Source organism: Hipposideros armiger, unplaced genomic scaffold (assembly GCF_001890085.2).
Source record: "Hipposideros armiger isolate ML-2016 unplaced genomic scaffold, ASM189008v1 scaffold_1023, whole genome shotgun sequence".
NCBI lineage: Eukaryota > Metazoa > Chordata > Mammalia > Chiroptera > Hipposideridae > Hipposideros > Hipposideros armiger.
In genome coordinates this window covers 88,558-105,863 of record NW_017732373.1, presented here as the reverse complement: position 1 = coordinate 105,863, position 17,306 = coordinate 88,558, and the positions used below count along the sequence as shown (strand labels likewise).

Below are 17,306 nucleotides of genomic sequence, written 5' to 3'. Positions count from 1 at the left end.
CGAATTTCACCTTTACTAAAACTAATTTATTTACTGTTATAAATGGTCTGCTTTATATTGACTTAATATATTTAATGTTAATTTTCTACTATAAATCACCCCCTACATCGTGCTGTTTTGTAGTGTAAAATTAATCGCACTCTCTTCGAACGTGAATAATTCCAGTTTATATCCTCCCTCTGCCGGCAATGGGTTTTGTGATTTGAGATATAAAGTATGTAACCTCTCTGAGCCTCAGATACTTTCTACACCACAAAGAGTTAACATCACGCTTCCGTCGTGTAATTCTGAGAATTAGAAATCATTATGTTAACGGACCTGGTGCATTGCAGGGTTTCCCGAAGGCTAGCCATCCCTGACGCGGGCCTCCTCTGCAAACATCGAAGCCTTCCTAGCCCGCCTGTCCCCGTTTACCGCCGCTGTGTGTGCACCCTTGTGTTCAAGGTTGGCTGTCCATTTGTTAGCACATCTGCGTATTCCTCATAATTAATACCTTTTTTAATGACATATGGTTTAGTGACTGGAAATGGAGTCTCGCCTTCTGTTTTCAATTTGTTTATGACTCAACGACTCAATAGATGTGTCTGAGCTTTAATTTTCCGTTCTGGAAATGAGAATTTAAAAATCCGCATGTACCCTGTAGCTATTTTAGACAATGAGAGGGAAACGTGTAATCCGAGGATCCTGAATAGGTGCCAGGCTCTTCGGTGCATGCTGCCAGGATGCAGAGAGGTAAAAGGCCATGGCTTCTGTTATGTCATGTGAACAGGGGACCCCACATGGGGATGCCAACAGTCTCATCTCTGAAGCCAGGGTGGTGTGGTCCGGTCTGGAGTCAGATAGAATCCCTGCTTGGAGTGAGCTCAGGCAAGGTTCATGGGAGCCCCAGGCACGGGAATTATTACCCCTCGTGGACTGTCTCACAGTGCCTCCATAGCAGTGCCTCCTCAAGGCCTTTCCCTCGGAAAGTCACGGTCCCGTGCACACTGGGAAGCGAGTTCCTAACTTCCAAAACCCCCGTGGCACAGTTGTGTGTACAGTCTGTGTTAGTTATGGGAATCATGTCTTTTCCACCTTTAAACATCAAGTAGACAGTCCAACCCCTTTCTGTCTATTCTGCCTTTCCCCACCCCCAGCAGAGAACCTTGTACAGAGTGGCATTCGATGTATTTTATTACAGGCTTGAATGTAATATGCAATGTCATGGACTTCTTTGGTACCTTTATGCAATATTTTATTCCAGCGTTTTGAAATGCACACGCACACATACAAAAACTATACATTGCAGAAGTAACAAGTTGGGGGGAATCCCCCGAGAAACTGGGGTGTATGAAAAGCACACTGAATTCATTTTGTCCCCAAAACTTGGCTCTTCTGGCCACTGCACCCTTCGTCGTCACCGGCCACATGGATAAAAAGAGCCCCTGGTTTTCTTTTTAGAACTCCCCCTAAGTTCTATATATCTGTATGGAATAGAGGTTTGGGGCATTGTTTGTTTTTTGTTGTTCTGTTGTTGTTTTGGGTATGAAAGAGTCCAGAAGTATATACGTCATTTAAAAGTTTAATAAAACCATACATTCAAAAGATTGCACCAGCCGAAATAGTGCAATCTGTGATTTTAATTTATTGCTTACTGTTTTATATTCATTTTGCCTCCCAAAAAAGGTTAAATTTAAAATTTTATTAAAACCTCCCTTTTCTTTGAATTTATAGGTTGGGGTAGCTGTTTTATCCTGTTGCCTTGTAGAATTAGTATTTACTGGGCGAGATGTGTTGATTCAGGAGGTTGTCTGTGGAGTGCTTGCCCCGTGAGGGTCATATTAAATTTGAGAGAGGCTTCCTGAGCAACATAGCATCTTGGAGACAATATATCACGCTGATAGATACACGGCTCTTCTGTTAAGAAACCAGGGGTGGAATTATGGCTGGCTCCCAGTTATTACTTTGGTGCTAAGGAGCCTCTAAGGAATAGGTCTAGGATAAAAGGGGTTAACAAGAGGGACAGAAAGGTTCCCAGAATTCCGTGTTACTGAAAGCATGCAGAATGAACAGTTCTGTGTAAATAATTTAAGATGATCACCCTGTTTGGAAATACTTTTCAACTTTATATTATTGGAGTGTGACCAGTTTAATGGATCAATTTCTTTTTCTTGTTGTTATTGGTTTATTTTATGTATTTATTTTGTTATCACTCAGAAGAGAATTCAAGAAACTTTATTATTATGAGGTCTTCTTTAGGGCAGTTCCCTATCTTTTCTTAGTAGCATGGTTATGCGTTTTTAACACTTGAGGAAATTGTTTTTGTGTACATATTTAAAACTCTATTTTCTTCATGTTCACACCTTCTTAGAGCTGATTTTTATTTGGAATTTGAATTATCAATAACATTATATTCCTTGACACAGAAAAATTAAACAAACAAATAATCAAATGAGGGACATGGCTTATGCAATTTGCATTTTACTTTTTGCCCATGCTCCTTTTTTTTTTTTTTAATTGGGGAATTGGGGGAAGGGGAACAGACAAGTTACTGTCCTTTTGTTCTTCAGTCTAGTTGTGGAGGAAGTTGCTTCACTGGCCCTTGTTGATATGATCATTGCTCTCTTCCCGGGTGAGGCAGATCAGTCTCCGGTCATTGGTTGGCCGCTCACAGCAGCTCCCGGCAGCTCACACCAGCTGCCAGCCACTCACGTAGCTCATGGCAGCCCACTGCAGCAGGGGCTGTAGCCCAGGCTGTCGCCGGTGACTCACAGCAGCCCAGCTCCAGGTTGAGCTGTTGTTCACCATCTTAGCTGTAGAACAAGAGCATCAGTGGCCCTCAACGTGGGATCCAAACCGCAGCCGAGCTGCTCAGAGCTGGTGCTCCCAAGCCAGCTCTTAACCAGCTGAGCCACTCGGCCAGCCCGCCTATGCTCTTTTTGTGTGTGCATTTGTTATAAATCAGTCAAAGATTACATCAAGTAAGTCATCATTGCTAAAACTATTTGTGTTCACAGATAAAATATCAGTTAAAAAGTCTTCAGCCATGAACACCCTTTAAACCAAAGATTTGGAGTTAACTTTTTGGATAGCTGGGTAACCATCTCATAGCTTTTCTTAGTCATGTCACATTTCTACTAAATGAGAGAACTGTTTCATACCATTTTTTTTTCTCTTCGAGCATCCAGTTTACTCTCACACTTTGGCACTAAGCTGATACCTTAGCTTTTAGTTGCTCCCTAGGAAAATGGATGTCATCAGAAGAGATCTTTGTTTCCTTCCCATCAGCGAATCTACCTGTCTCTCTGCATCTGTAGCCTCGATGTCTGCATTCCCTTCTGCGCAATGGGTGGACCGTCCCTGTTTTATTCAACAGCCAATGTGCACTGCCTCTCATTTTGATTCACATGTGTACTGGCTTGCCCCTCTCACTCTCCCACACAAGAAATTTGATTCTCCCTTCCCCTGCATGATCATTTCCCCCAGTCTCTTCTGAATCATCCTGTTGACCTTTACGGAATGGACAGCCAGATTTCTCCAGCTAAATGGATTTATTTGGGAATAACAAAGAATTACAATTCAGGACATGCAGCCTAATGGTGAACCACACAGAAGTCTAGAGAAACAATGGGGAGGGATGTTCTTTTATGAACTTGGAAGGGCCTGTTGTAAATAAAGGGTCCATTGGTGGAAACCAAAAGTTCGAAGTACAGTGACTTTTCATTGGCTGAGTTATGGCAGCCTCCCATTGGCCGAGCTGTTACTGAGCAAGGAAGAATCTTCCTCCTGCTGAGGGATAAAGTAGTGTCACTTCCTGTTGGAGATGCAAGGTACGCCTCTTCCTGTTGGGGTCAGTAGTGTGTGTTGAGTGACACATCCGTGAGAATCCTTTCTTCTAGCCTCCAGACTCCATTTTAAATTTGGCACCTGTTTATGAGTTTCACAATTCCAATAAGCATACATATGCTGTGACATCGCCCAGTGTTTAGAAAACCTTCCTTTGGTACCATCAACTTTTCTAAATGCTGCCCCATTATTTACTCCCCTTTAGAACAAAATCCCTCCAATGCGTTGCCTGCTCACTGTATCCTTTCATTCCCTCCCTCTTCTTCTCTCTTCAGCCCTCTCTGATCAGACTGCCCAGCCCACCCTGCACTGCATCTATTCTTAGCAAGGTCACTGAACACCCCCATGTGGATAGATGTGAAGTATAACTCTCAGCCGTCTCCGTGTTCCATCTCAGCACACTTGACAGTAGATCAGTCCTGCTGTTTTCGATCACGGCTTCTTTACTTGGCTTCCAGGCTGCACCTTCCCTTCGTGCTTCCCCGACCTCACCAGCCACTCCTTTAAGTCTCCTGTGTCGTGGAGGCATCCACTTGGGCTCAATAATTGGGTGGAGCTCAGGGCCCAGTCCTCACACCTCTTCTACACTCACTCTGTGTTCGCTCACACACTGGTGTATTCCATCGAGCCTTAAGCCACTGGACACCATGCATATGTTGATGCACATCCCCTATCCAGATTCAAATCATCCTTGATGTTTCCACTAATGATGCAAACCATTCCTCTCAAATGTGACACAGACCATTCAGAACTCTCCATCTGCTCCATAGCTGGTGTCTCCCCTCAGGGTTCCTCACCTCAGAAATGGCACCACCGTTCACCTGTGTGTTTAGGCAAAATCATTGACATCATCATTACCTCCCTTAGTTTCTCTTAGCAACACACCCTGCACTCAACAGCAAAATGTAGCACAGCCTCCACTGCTATCACTGGAATCTAACGACTGTCACCTTTTGCCTGGATCATTACAGTAGGTGATTTCTCTATTTCTACGTTTGTCCCAGCTCTTCCATTGGCACTGAGTTGGCTTCATCAGTTTAAAATCATGCCCTCTCCTTTATTCATGTCCTGCAGTGGCACCCAGCCCCGTTTAGAAGGGCATCCGAAGTCCTGACTGTGACTTTCAAGGCCTTGACCCAGAAAGGATCCAGTGGGACCCCGACCCCGCCTGTCCCTCCATCCTCACTTCCCTTCCCTGTCCTTAGGCTGTTCCGGCCACTGTGGCCTTCCCCAGCTCCTTAAACATGGCCAGTGCATTCCCTTCGCACTGCCTTTGCGCCACTGCTCTCTGGTGACATTGCCCTTCGTCCAGGCATTCTCGTGACCACCTTCCTTATGTCAGGTCTCTGTTCAAATGTCACCCAGTGACCTGTTCTCCATATGACTTTCCTATCTAATCTGAATTGCTGTATATTAACTAAAATTGCGCATTCCTTTTCGCTTTCTCTTCCCTCACCCTGTCTTATTTTTCTCCTGAGCATGTGTCACCCTCTGGTATGACCTTACGTTTCTGCTTGTTCAGTGCTTATGCGCTCCAGTTACACCTAAGTTCCATCCCGTCAGGAGCCATGTCTGCTTTGCCCAGGACTCTTATCCCTCCATACAAAGAATGCTACTTCACACGCAGCGGAGGCTCAGTAAATGTTTATTGAATAAATTAGTGAATTATTGATGAACTCAAAATCCTTACAACAGATTAACGAAACATGTAATCTAATTCTTCCGTTCTCATCACTGATCATTCATTAGCATCTCAGTTCACAAGCAGGTTCTCCTGAGTTGGAGAGTAGGTAAAACTTACCCACTACATAAAGTTATGTATGAAAGGAAGTTGAAAATGAGCCCTGATACATGTTTTTTTATTATTATTATTTTGATCTCTTCTTCACCAATGGCCTCTGGTACTCCTTGATCATTAGGAGCTCATATTATAATAATCAGAATACTTCTAAAGATTACGTTATAGTAGCACTTGAGTTATGCTAAGGGAAGTTCAGACTTGTCCAATAAAATAGTAATAGTAATAACTAACAATTAAAAATTGCCAAGACCCAAAATAAGGTGCTTTATTTACATGTTTCTGATCTCTGCAGCAGTCCTGCAAAGGAAAAATATTATTCCCATTTTAAAGACATGAAACTTGAAGTCGTTGGATGATTTCCTTAAACACATGAGCTTTGTGCAATTTGCTTTTGAGTTCTTGGCTCTCTTTGGACAAACTTTGATATGATCAGTTCATTTAAGTTATACTTTTTGGAAAAATTAATAACTAGAGTCATCGCCTCAGTTTTTTTTAGTAGAATAGGCTTTAGTTTGACTCATTCCTATTAGGCCTTCTAGAACTATGCACACAGATTTCCCCAAGAGATTCAATCAAGCAGGTATGCTGAATTCACAAAAGATTTGCCAGAGATTCAGCTAGACTAGAAAAAGCAACACATGTGCCCCAACTTGCAACATATGTGAATAAAGGCAGTGTCTCTGTGAGAAGGGGCAACTGATTATGTAAAACGCATGTGGAAAGATGTTTAGTTTTTATATTTTTATAGGTGAAAATTAAGACTAGGATGGCTAATTTCAGCTAATCATGCATATGTATCATTGTAGAAAACTAGTTTTGATAAAGCTTTCTCAAAAAGGCAAACAAAAACAAAGCATGTCGTGTTTCTGAGTAGAAGAACTGTGATTCTAGAGGCAACGGGTGACGTGGGAGAAATAAAAGGTTTGGGCTCCTTCGCTGTTCGATTGCTTGATTATTGAGCAAAAGTTAGATTAAAAGTGTGCGTTAATATTTGCTTCACTACTTCCCCTACATGTTTTCAATTAGATACACGGAAGTACAGGCGGGGATGCACGGCTCATTCGTTTATCTTGCTGTGCGGAGGGGGGCTGGCTTCGAAGACGGAAATCCTGATGTAACTGCGTTGAGATGAACAGTAAGGAAGCACAGCAGTTCAGGAATGAACATGTTAAATGAAGTGGACCGTGGTTAACATTGTTGTTGATCCTGGCGAACAGTTTTTCCAGTATACGGAGCGTTTCCGTTCCGTCCAGCATACGCTCGCTACAGTTTGCTCTGCTCTAATTCATCTGTGTTTTTGGACAGCTCCAGATGGCGTGCTGCCTCCGAGGCTTTCATCTGCCACTCCAACCAGTCTTCAGGTTGTCTGGTCTACACCAGCTCGCAACAACGCCCCCGGCTCTCCCAGATACCAGCTGCAGATGAGGCCTGGCCACTCAGCCCATGGATTTCTAGAGTGAGTGTTCTACTTACTGTGTTCATCCTTCGAACTGCCCCTCCACCCCCCTCCGGGTTTCACAGTGTAGACAGAATTCACGTTATCCTTTTTTTTTTTTTTTAATTAAATGTATTGGTGTAGCACTGGTTAAAAACATTATTTAAATTTCAGGTTTTTGAGCAATAGGCCAGTTGTCATTTGCAACAATTAAAGGCCACCTTTGGATAGTTCAAACAAACAGAAAACAAGAAACACCCTAGAAGATAATCATTTGCTTTGCAAAACTACCCAGTTTTTATGCCTATAGCATTTAATAGAAGGCTGCTTCACCTGCAATTTTTCATGAGCACGTGTATTGCATCGTGCATGTGCACATGTGAACCCCCCCCACCTCCCCACCACCACCAAATGCAATCTGAACTGTGGCTTCACAGTTATAATATTTACTCCACAAATTCCACATGGCATCGTTCTCAATACTAGACTAGAATTTACTTGATGTTACTAGAATTTACGGATCTTATAAATGCAATATTACAAACCCTCATCCAAATGGTTACTGATTTTCAGGGAGAGGCCATGTGATGACAGAAAATTACAGTACTTCATGTATGTTGACATTCTCTGAAAATTCTTTGCAATCAGATTCTATTTTTTTTTTTTTTACATTATTTCCTTGAATGGTGAAAGCTTCCTAACTGATGTTTCTTCCCTACAGGATATTTTCTAATCCTTCTGCATCGTTAGGCTATGAAGTGAGAGATCTCCAACCATACACTGAGTACGAGTTCCGGTTGGTCGCCTCCAATGGATTTGGCAGCACACATAGTTCTTGGACTCTGTTCGTGACGGCAGAAGACAGTAAGTGTCCTGGACAGCACACAGCCAAATATCCTGTACACTGGGGCATCTTATGACTTTAGTTTTTCCAAACCAAGAAATGAGCCTTCCCTATTTTCTTGACATTTAGTGACAATGGTCTTTTTGCAGGGCAAAGGTGGTCAGACTATCCAGGAAGAAGAGACACATGGGCTTGGAGGGTGGGAGGGTTGAGTGTACAGATGGAAAGAAGTAATTCACAGTAAATGATGATGTGACCCCATTCTATCCTTCAGGACACATGTAGGTGTCCTACAAGAGGAAGGGTGTCACCTTCTGGCCTGTGACCAAATGTTACAGTGTTCACTGCTCTGGAGGAGTCATGGCAGGTAGAAGACCATGGAAAATGGTCCATACTTTGTGAGGATGCTTAAAGTGTCGTTGCGCCTTTTCCTGGAAATAGGTTTCACAGCGCTTTTCCTTGCACCTGAAAGACAGCCTCTGGAAGAGAGAAGTGTAATGTGATAACGGTGAATCTGCGTATGATACGTAGTGTAGATTGGCATTGCCTTATTCAACCAGTAAAGAGAATTCTCTGTTTTTTTTGTGAAGCAGTTATGTTTGCATATATATGTGTTTACTAGGTTATATGTAGGAAATAAATGCATGGATATAAAATAATTAGTTTTATACAAATTGCCTCTATAAAAGCATCTATATGGAAGTATAATTGTTTTTTTAGAAAAGTTGGAAACTAAATCAAGCTACACAGAGCAAATGAGGACACTGTATCTTTGAGAAATGAGGTTTTTAGGGTTAATCTTGTGAAGCCTTTTAATCAGAGGCTTCTTAGGATGTTGCTCTGCTGGCAAGTTGCCATTCCAGCTCCACACTTAATGGGGAACTGGGTGATTTTCAGAAGGCTAGATGTTAGTCGGAAGCCATGGTGGTTGAAAGAATATCAGTTGCACATTAAATATATTCTTTTATTTCTACAATAACCTGAATTATTTTAGTGAGGATAACACATCAAATGAGATAGAATCAGAACTATTTACTTTCCTTAAGCTTTACTTTGTTTTACAAAAACCTGTTATAAACAGTAATACATAATACTTCATCCATTTCTCCAATTTATAACTACTCCCTGGGAACAAGCTAGGTACTTCACAAGGGCACCTCCAGCTCTCCTGTTCTCAAGAGTATCGTTTGGTAAGTTATCGACACGGTGCAATAAACAACACCCCAGGCTATGAAAGCATGAATGCACCAATCAGGTACCTGCATCCCTTTTCTGGGAGATGTTACATAGACTCTGAGGAACCTGACAGCACGGTTGCCAACTGTATTCAGATTCATGAACTGGAGAGCTCACACTCAGAACAGATTTTTGAAGAAACATTAACAAAACTGAAAATAGATTTTTAATCTCCTTTTAGATGTAGCTTGATGACACTCAGTAACGATTCCATGAACATAATTGTTCAGCCCACTGCAGAGGCCATGGCTCCGTAGAATGGCACACCGGAAGGGGAGGACACAGTCTCTTTTTTTGGTGCCCACACTGTCTATTCCCAGAGAGAAAGGGTGACAATTGGGCTACTTTAGTGGTGATGGATATTAAATGAGGATCGTGGTCTATCTACAGGCTGGGAGCTGGCATGTAAGTACAGTTCAAAACATTGCAAAGTACCAAATAGCACAGCATCCTCTGTTGAGAACAGTTACCTCCTGCCTCATCTTACCATAAAACAGGTCTTACAGATTCTATGTGCTTGGAATTTTCATGCACAGAGACTCTGCCTTCTTTGTGATTTTTAGGGTCTGGGTTTGAAGTGAGTAGTAGTAATCCTTCATTTTCCTTAGGTAAGACTTAGTAACACTTGATTCTATAGTGGGAGTTAACTCAAGAAACCCAGCCATCGTTTCTGTTGAAACCCTGTCCCTAAAACTGGTGAGACCTTCTACCCCGCTCTGTGTGCTCACCCAGCAGTCGTGAACATTCACGAAGAGCCAGAGGCTGGCCGCCAGCCCCTCCGGGTTAGTCCCCCGGGCGTGCTCACCCCTGAGACATGATGACAGTGCGCTCTATATTTTGGGTGTCAGCGGAGAGGGATGCCATCTCAGAAAGGATGTGCAATTGAGTTGACAAAGGCTGAGTGATTGGCACTGGGCACAAGCAGTTTTTCTGTCAAGGCTTCGGAGCGTTGCTTATAAAACCACCCATGCTGACAGCTCCATTGCCAGAACCATACTCCCCCCTCGATCCTGCCCGCTGCCTCCCATTCACCAAACTGCAATTTCCAATGTAGAAATTCTTCATATCACCTCACGGAGTGAAACAGGGATGTCCCCTCGTGCCCACATTTAAATTTCACACTGTCCGTAGGCACCTTTCTGCATCAGCCAAAGCCTCCAAACGTCCGGGTTCTAAAAAAGGTCACCGATGACAATATTTTTTGTGTGAGACAGCGAGATGGTGATTTTCATCAAGCCTGTGACACAGATGAGGCCAGAAAGAGAAACCCAGGCAGGAAATGAACTATAGCCAGAGAAACAAATGCTCGGGTGCTCAGAGAAGTTCTCATGGACAGAGAAAAGGGCTGTGAGGAATTTTAATAGATTTTGTTTTCTAATAATTTGCTATTTACATCTGTGTGCCACCAATAGCCAGTTCATACAATTTTTAAAAATCCATTGTGCTCATGCCAAATAATAATAATGCACATTTCCTATGAATATTTTAAATCCTGTTAAACGCACGTTGACAAAAGATGTCCCTTCCAGCCAACTTGGTCAGTAGAGTGTTCGACTGTTTGCGACCAGATTAATAGAAATAACACACGTTTTTGTGTGTTTGTTTGTTTTGTTTTGTTTTCGTGTGCTGCTGGCTTTCCAAGCACCTTGCATGTTCACAGCTTCCAAAAATGCATTAAGGTTGTGTTGGACTTAGGAACATGCGATTAATGACATGAATACAGATGCTTGCCTAGCAGCACGTGGTTGATATTCTTTAACCAGAAATAACCATCAGCTCTGGGTATCTTATTGTTTCCTCTCTCTTGTGAATTTACAGTTGTTTTCTGTGCATTTTATCCACGTAGAAATTGTAGTTGGCTGGAAGGACACGTTTCTTCCGACTTCAGCGAGAATGTTTCGTCCACTGAAATCCTGCCCTGTGTCAAATATGAGCCGTGTCTTTTCTTAAGGATATGGATCGCCAAGACCAATAAAAGTCAGACAGTCTGTTTCTCTCGAGGTTTTCGGGTAACAAGATTGAAATATGGACTGTCTCTTTATTTGTCATTTTAAAAACAAACATAACATGGTATACGCAAGGAGCTAGATCAACCTAATGAAAATGAGATTGTTTTCTAAACTCACTTCTCTAACTCTAAAAACCAAGCAACAGCAGCAACAAAACTGGTTCTAGAGTAGATCACTTAGTTGTCAAGTATTTTTAAAAGCCTTTAAAAATTAGATCATTTCACCAAATTTGTGGTTAAAAACTCCACATTTATATTTTAACCACTAATCTAAGAGGCATTATTAAATAGACTTGTGAAATTGGAATAGTTTTCTGTAGATTTACTTAGACAGTGTTTTCATGTGTTCATTATTTTGCTAACACACTATTCATGAGTTTTGACTGGAATATGCTAAAAGATAGGGAGTTTATCATATTTCTTACAACGGTAAAATTTTAAGTACTATTAACATTGTATTTACTCATAATATTAGATCATGTTATATATATTTTTTACAATTATTGCGCTGTGAACAAAGGATGAAACAAGAAATTATCCCATTATCTGGATCCTACTTTACTTTTCCCATCAGTATTTTTATTTTTATTTTATTTTTTTAGCTAAGCCATCCTGCCACCTGTTGACAGCTCCATAGCTGCTCAGCTCAGGCCGGGAATTGAACCAGTGAACCTGTTGCTCAAAACTCACACTCTTTTTTTTTTAGCTGAGCCATCCTGCCACCTGTTGGCAGCTCAGCAGCACCTCAGCTCGGGCCGGGCATCTAACCGCTTTTGCTCAAAGCTTATACTCTTGAGCGAGCTCTTAACCAACTGAGCCACTCTGCCGGCCCTGATATCAGTATTTTTGAGCATTTCCCCCTTTAATTCATCTTTGAGATTCTCATAGCAGTTTACAAGGAACAGAGTTTCTCCTGGAATAAGACAGAAAGACATTGCAATGTTCATTGACACCTATATCTAACAGACCACGTGTCTTTCTCATTTGCGGTCTGGCAAAATTCTACTCCTTCATTAAGCCTCAACTCAGATGTCACCTCCTCTATGAAGCCTTCCCACCTCATTTATTACCTTAGAGTTTTGGTTTGTATTTACTTGGGCACCATCAATGTCCTCTTCTGAAGTGTAACTCAGCACCTGGGGCTCTGCTCACTTACCTTTGTGTATCCGGATCCTGGTGGAGAGTCTGACACACAGCAGGTGTCCCCAGATTGTTAGCTCAAGTACTGATTAAAAAGAGTTTCGTTACAAATCCATGAGAACTCAACCAAGCCAACTGTAACTGGTACCTGCCACGTAGCAGGGACTGAAGGAGATGTGAAAGTTACATGGATGACTAAGACACGGTTCTTTCCTTGAGGCAGCTGCTGTCTGGCAAGGGGGGCATAGAGTATAACCGCAGTTAGAGTGTGCAGGGCTGCGGCTTCTGTGAGAGCAAGCCCAGGGTGAGACCGTTTCCCTCGGCGAGGGGGTGTCAGGAAAACCCTGCCGGAAGAGAAGCCCAGGCAGGGGAAAAGGGAATGGTTTCTGTCTGCAGTTCACTTTTATATCACATCTCAAATTGACTTCCTCACCATTGGTCCAGAAGGAGGCAGAAAAAGCAATTGCTGTTGGAAGTGCCCACTGGTGCACGAGTCCTGGAGGGCAGCTTGCACGGGCTCTGCCCTGAGTGGTTTCGGCCTCTGAGTGTGATGAGACGAGGAGGAGGAGGATCCGAGGCAGATGGGAGGGAAGGAAATCCCCAAAGCCATGCTCATTCTTTGCCTTGGTCACAGGCAGCCTACTGGCTCTGTCCCTTCAGTTCAACATTACCTGTCTCCACTAGGATAATGAGTGCTCTAATTAGCGAGGCTTCTTCTAGCCCCAAACCGTGCGCTCTTTCAAAATGCAGTGGGCAGGGCTATATAGAGAGGGATTTCCAACAGGAAAACACAGTTTCTGGTTCTTATTCTCACAACCTGTAATGAGAGGAAAGCCCTCTGAGTCCTTGTGACAGAGACAGGAAGTAAAAATGTGCTGTGATTAATTGGTCAGGATAATGTTAGAGCAGGGTTTTCCAAATCATTTAATAAGCGTATTTGTGCCCTGAAGAATATTTGGATTTTAAAACTAATATCGCATGGCAGACATTTTTTTGTTAGTGTGTTTTAGAATTTCAAGCCTTCGCCTGCATCTTAAGAGTATCCTGTGAGAGAGAAAAGTGGGAACATGTTTAAATGAGGGTGGAGCATATTAATATCAGTAGATTTTATTTTATTTAATGAGGAAATGTGCACAACACATTTCTGTAATGGTGCACAATTATTTTGCTTTCTCTGTTCCAACTATGTTTTCTAATTGCTTTAAATATTAACTCCTAAATGTCGACATGTTTATCCTTTCGGTGATGTGGGTATCCGTTTTACCCATAGCAGAGAACTCATGATGGGAAGTAAATTATTTCATCTGCTGCTTTTGAGAGCAAACTGGCTCTGTATGTATGTCGCTGCATACTTTATTTCCTGTTGCGTAGATTCCACCCCACAAATTCATGCATGTCCAGAATTAATAAAAGCAAGTATTATTTTTACATTCTTATTTTTATATCCTAAGGTCAAAAGCTAAACGTGACCATCAAAAAATCTTTTGAAAAGATGGATTGGTTACTGAAAAAATTCTGTCCACCTGGCCTCAGTTTCTGTCCTGAGTTATTGAGTCTCCACGGGGCTCATAAGGTGCATCATTTCCCAAATTTGGAACCTCTGCCTTTATGGATTCTCGTATCAACTTATTTCATTTTCTGTCCCAAACTTTCAAGGAAGAATCCGTAGCTATTTGCTGCACAATACGCCCCAGTTCTAGAAGACAAAGCATTCTTCCTAATTTATACTCTATGGTTCTGGTCTTGGGAGAAATGGAGAAAAATAGTTTCCCAGTATCGGTTCTCCTACTTTCAGACTATCCAATAGCATCCTTTCAATTTCAACACATTCTAGCCTTCAGGTGGTCCTTGTATTAAATAGTAATTCCTATGTTACTAGCCCTTTTCCTATTTTATCAGTTGTCAGGAAGCTGAATTTTTTTTTTTATGCAAGACCATGTCCCCAATTCTTAATGTTTGTTTTGGGATATAGTTATTGTACCCTCTTCATCTTTATTTTGTTGGTCCTATTACATTTAAGTCTTTCATTATGAGCTGTCTGAAATCCTTTTGGGGGTATTTGGGGTATAAATCATGAACTGATAAAAAGAATTTATGATTAAAGGGATGGCAGAATCCATTGCTCCGCTCTTCTGATAACATATCAGTAGTGAATATCAAAAGGCCACATTCACAGTTAACGTATAATATATTGCTCTGTGTAATTATACATCCATATATTTGCCACTGTGATTTTTAATCCATTGGCAAATTTAGGGGATATTCACTCGTGGAGTTAATAATACAGAAAAGAGCTATTAAACTGAGTGAGTTTTTAATTAGAATGGTAGAAAGTCGCTTCAGGACAGTGATGAGAATGTAGCAGGAAAACTGACCAATTATGGGTAACTCTAATAGCAAGACAGTGTGAAAGACCTCTGGAAACCACTGAAAGTTATATGCACACTGAAGGTGCGAGTGAATCGAACTGTTCATCCACACATGTACGCACGCAAACACACACACAACCTTCCCAGTGCACATACCTGAGTATATAAAAATAAATAAGCAGACCCCTCCATTAACAAATTTCTTATGCTGTTTTAGGCTGGCGCTGAACTTTTGAAACTGATGAGCAAAATAGTTTCCCATAAAAGATCATTTCATTTGCCAAAATGAAACTACTTCCCGTTATTAATGCTGTAATGAAATGGCCTGAAATACAAGTCAGTGATGTGAACAGAAAGGGTGCCTGTTCCCAGGTCCAGGAGGGAGTTCTCTAAACAATTACACCCCTGGAGAGGGCTGCGCGGACGTGTTTTCATCACTGGCCAGCCGAGCTGTGTGGCTGTCACCCTTCCCGGCCTCCCCTCTGGTGACAGCCGCACTGACAACATGTTATACCCCACATTGATTTTACAGTTAAGGAGCTGATTGTGATATATAGGGATTTTAAGAATTCAGCTGAGAGGCTGACTTTTGCCTTTTATCATTCCATTAAAATTTTATAACCATCTTTTTCATGTCATTTCATCCATGAATTCTTACTTGAGAAAGTGATAGCTACTGCTGCGAGCATAACTTTTCTCATGTTCAGAGCTTTTTATTGTATTAGCAAACTACCCCAATTATAGTTATTACTCATGTTTTACATAATTGTGGTGACCCTTTCAACCATGCAGGAGCCTGCCAGTTGATTTGTATATAGAATTAGAGGATTCGGCTTATCATTTGAAAGCACCGAATTGAAAGAGCGCCAGGAGTCAGGTTTTAACGCTTCCGTAGCCAAAGGAGCTAATTAAGCTGCTCTCAGCTTCTCTCCTGAGTCACACAAGTTGAAGGACCCTTCTTGCAATAAGAATACGGGAACCTGCTCAGCTAGAAGGGGAAGCTAATAAAATGTATGTTGGTTTTTAAGGGGAAAAAAATACCATGAAATTGAAATTGAGCATCTCTTCCCCAAGGTAAGAGACCATCTTAAGGAAAGCCTGTGTCCTATGGGGGCTTGACGTGCAAGTTCATCTCGTTATCAGGGATGGTTCACCTATAACTCGTATCATCTTATTCAGGAGAAATAAAAGGCTTATCCCATCATAACAGAGAACAAACGGCATCATTATTATTTCTTTTCCCCAATGAACCTCACAGTTTGATAGTGCACATATGAGAAATAATTATTCAAGACCCTGGTAAAACCCTAATGGAAAGTATTCTGATTTTTAAGTGTATGTTATTTCTTCTTTTTTTTTTTTTAGGGGGTGAAGGTGAGATAGGGTTACACATGAAAGGCTTGAACCCAGAATTGATTTTATGGGCCTAGATCTCAGAGGATTTAGTTTTCCAAAACAACGCTTGATTTCTTGCAAGACTCTCACTTAATTTTCTTCGAGAAATAGCCAAATCTGGATGACAAGTATAAATAAGAATAGATCCGTATTCCTATTTTGATGTAATAATTGCCACTGCTACTGTATACTGGAGAGCAAAAGTAAATGTCACAGTGGTTTTAAGAAAGCTTTCAAGTGAAAGCTTACAACAGACTCAAACGACAAATTGTGATTTATATCCAGATCCCTGTTCTTTTAGGATTTTTTTTCTCTTCAGAGAGGATGCATTACCAAATTGTCAGAAATGGCTTGATGTCAGGGTCTGTGCGCGGTAACATCTTTCCTCTCAAAAAGTAATTATGATTCTACCATCAGTCCAGTCGGTGACAAATATGTGGATCATGGCGTGTGACAGTGTGCTCATGTCACCGGCTGTATTGTGGTCACTGATTTCGTGAAGCAGTGGTTACATCTAAAGCCTAAACCCTACATGTAACACGGAGTCACACACACACACTCACGTAATCAGTGCTGTTTGAAACAATTACTAAATCCGAGTATATCTTTTTGAAAGATTTTCAATAAAATCTAATGTTCACAGAAAAACCTCATAAATGTCAAAATCGCTGTGGGCAGAAAAGGGGACATAGTATTTTCTTGATCTGTTGTAGCAATTTATAGATCTCAGGCCGTGGTTTATAAGAATGCTAAATGTTCTGGAATTACAGCTGTTACTGATCAGTGATTGAGCCGGATTTGTGTTATTGCACCATGTTCTCGCTTGTACCTAGAGAGCAGTAAAGCCTCCATATAATAAAAAGCACCTGCATTTTAAATGAAATTTCAATTGAAAAACTTAACAGCCCTTCAAATTGCAGAATTTAACGCAGCCCAGTAAAGCTTAAATAACACTTTACCTCCGCAGGCTGAGGGGCTTGCATTCAAGGTGACTTGATTATGTCGCACGGCGAAATTATTTACAATTAAGGAATTTCTCTGGAGGGCCGCAGAACATTTGCTGTTCCACAGCATCGAGGCGGGCATATGGTGGGCCTTTTTGAGTATTCATGGAGCCTCCTGAACCTTTATGATAATTGAATCAGTTAGAGTGCTGAGTGGAGCAAGCATAAAACCTGTTAACCTAAAGGTCAGCTCTGTGCATTGTTTATTTATCAGTAGGTGAAAGAGCTAAATCGGCAGCTTGTGTCACA

The 17,306-nt window shown here is 41.6% G+C and overlaps 1 protein-coding gene across 1 annotated transcript in view; it reads left to right on the top strand.

Annotated features, from left to right (window-relative positions):
• USH2A (usherin) overlaps nucleotides 1-17,306 on the top strand; it is a 465,799-nt gene that overhangs the window by 365,977 nt on the left and 82,516 nt on the right. Inside the window, exons 37-38 of the mRNA XM_019631633.1 lie at nucleotides 6,932-7,082; nucleotides 7,783-7,925. Coding sequence (XP_019487178.1) covers nucleotides 6,932-7,082; nucleotides 7,783-7,925 — 294 coding nt within the window. The remainder of the gene's footprint in view (nucleotides 1-6,931; nucleotides 7,083-7,782; nucleotides 7,926-17,306) is intronic.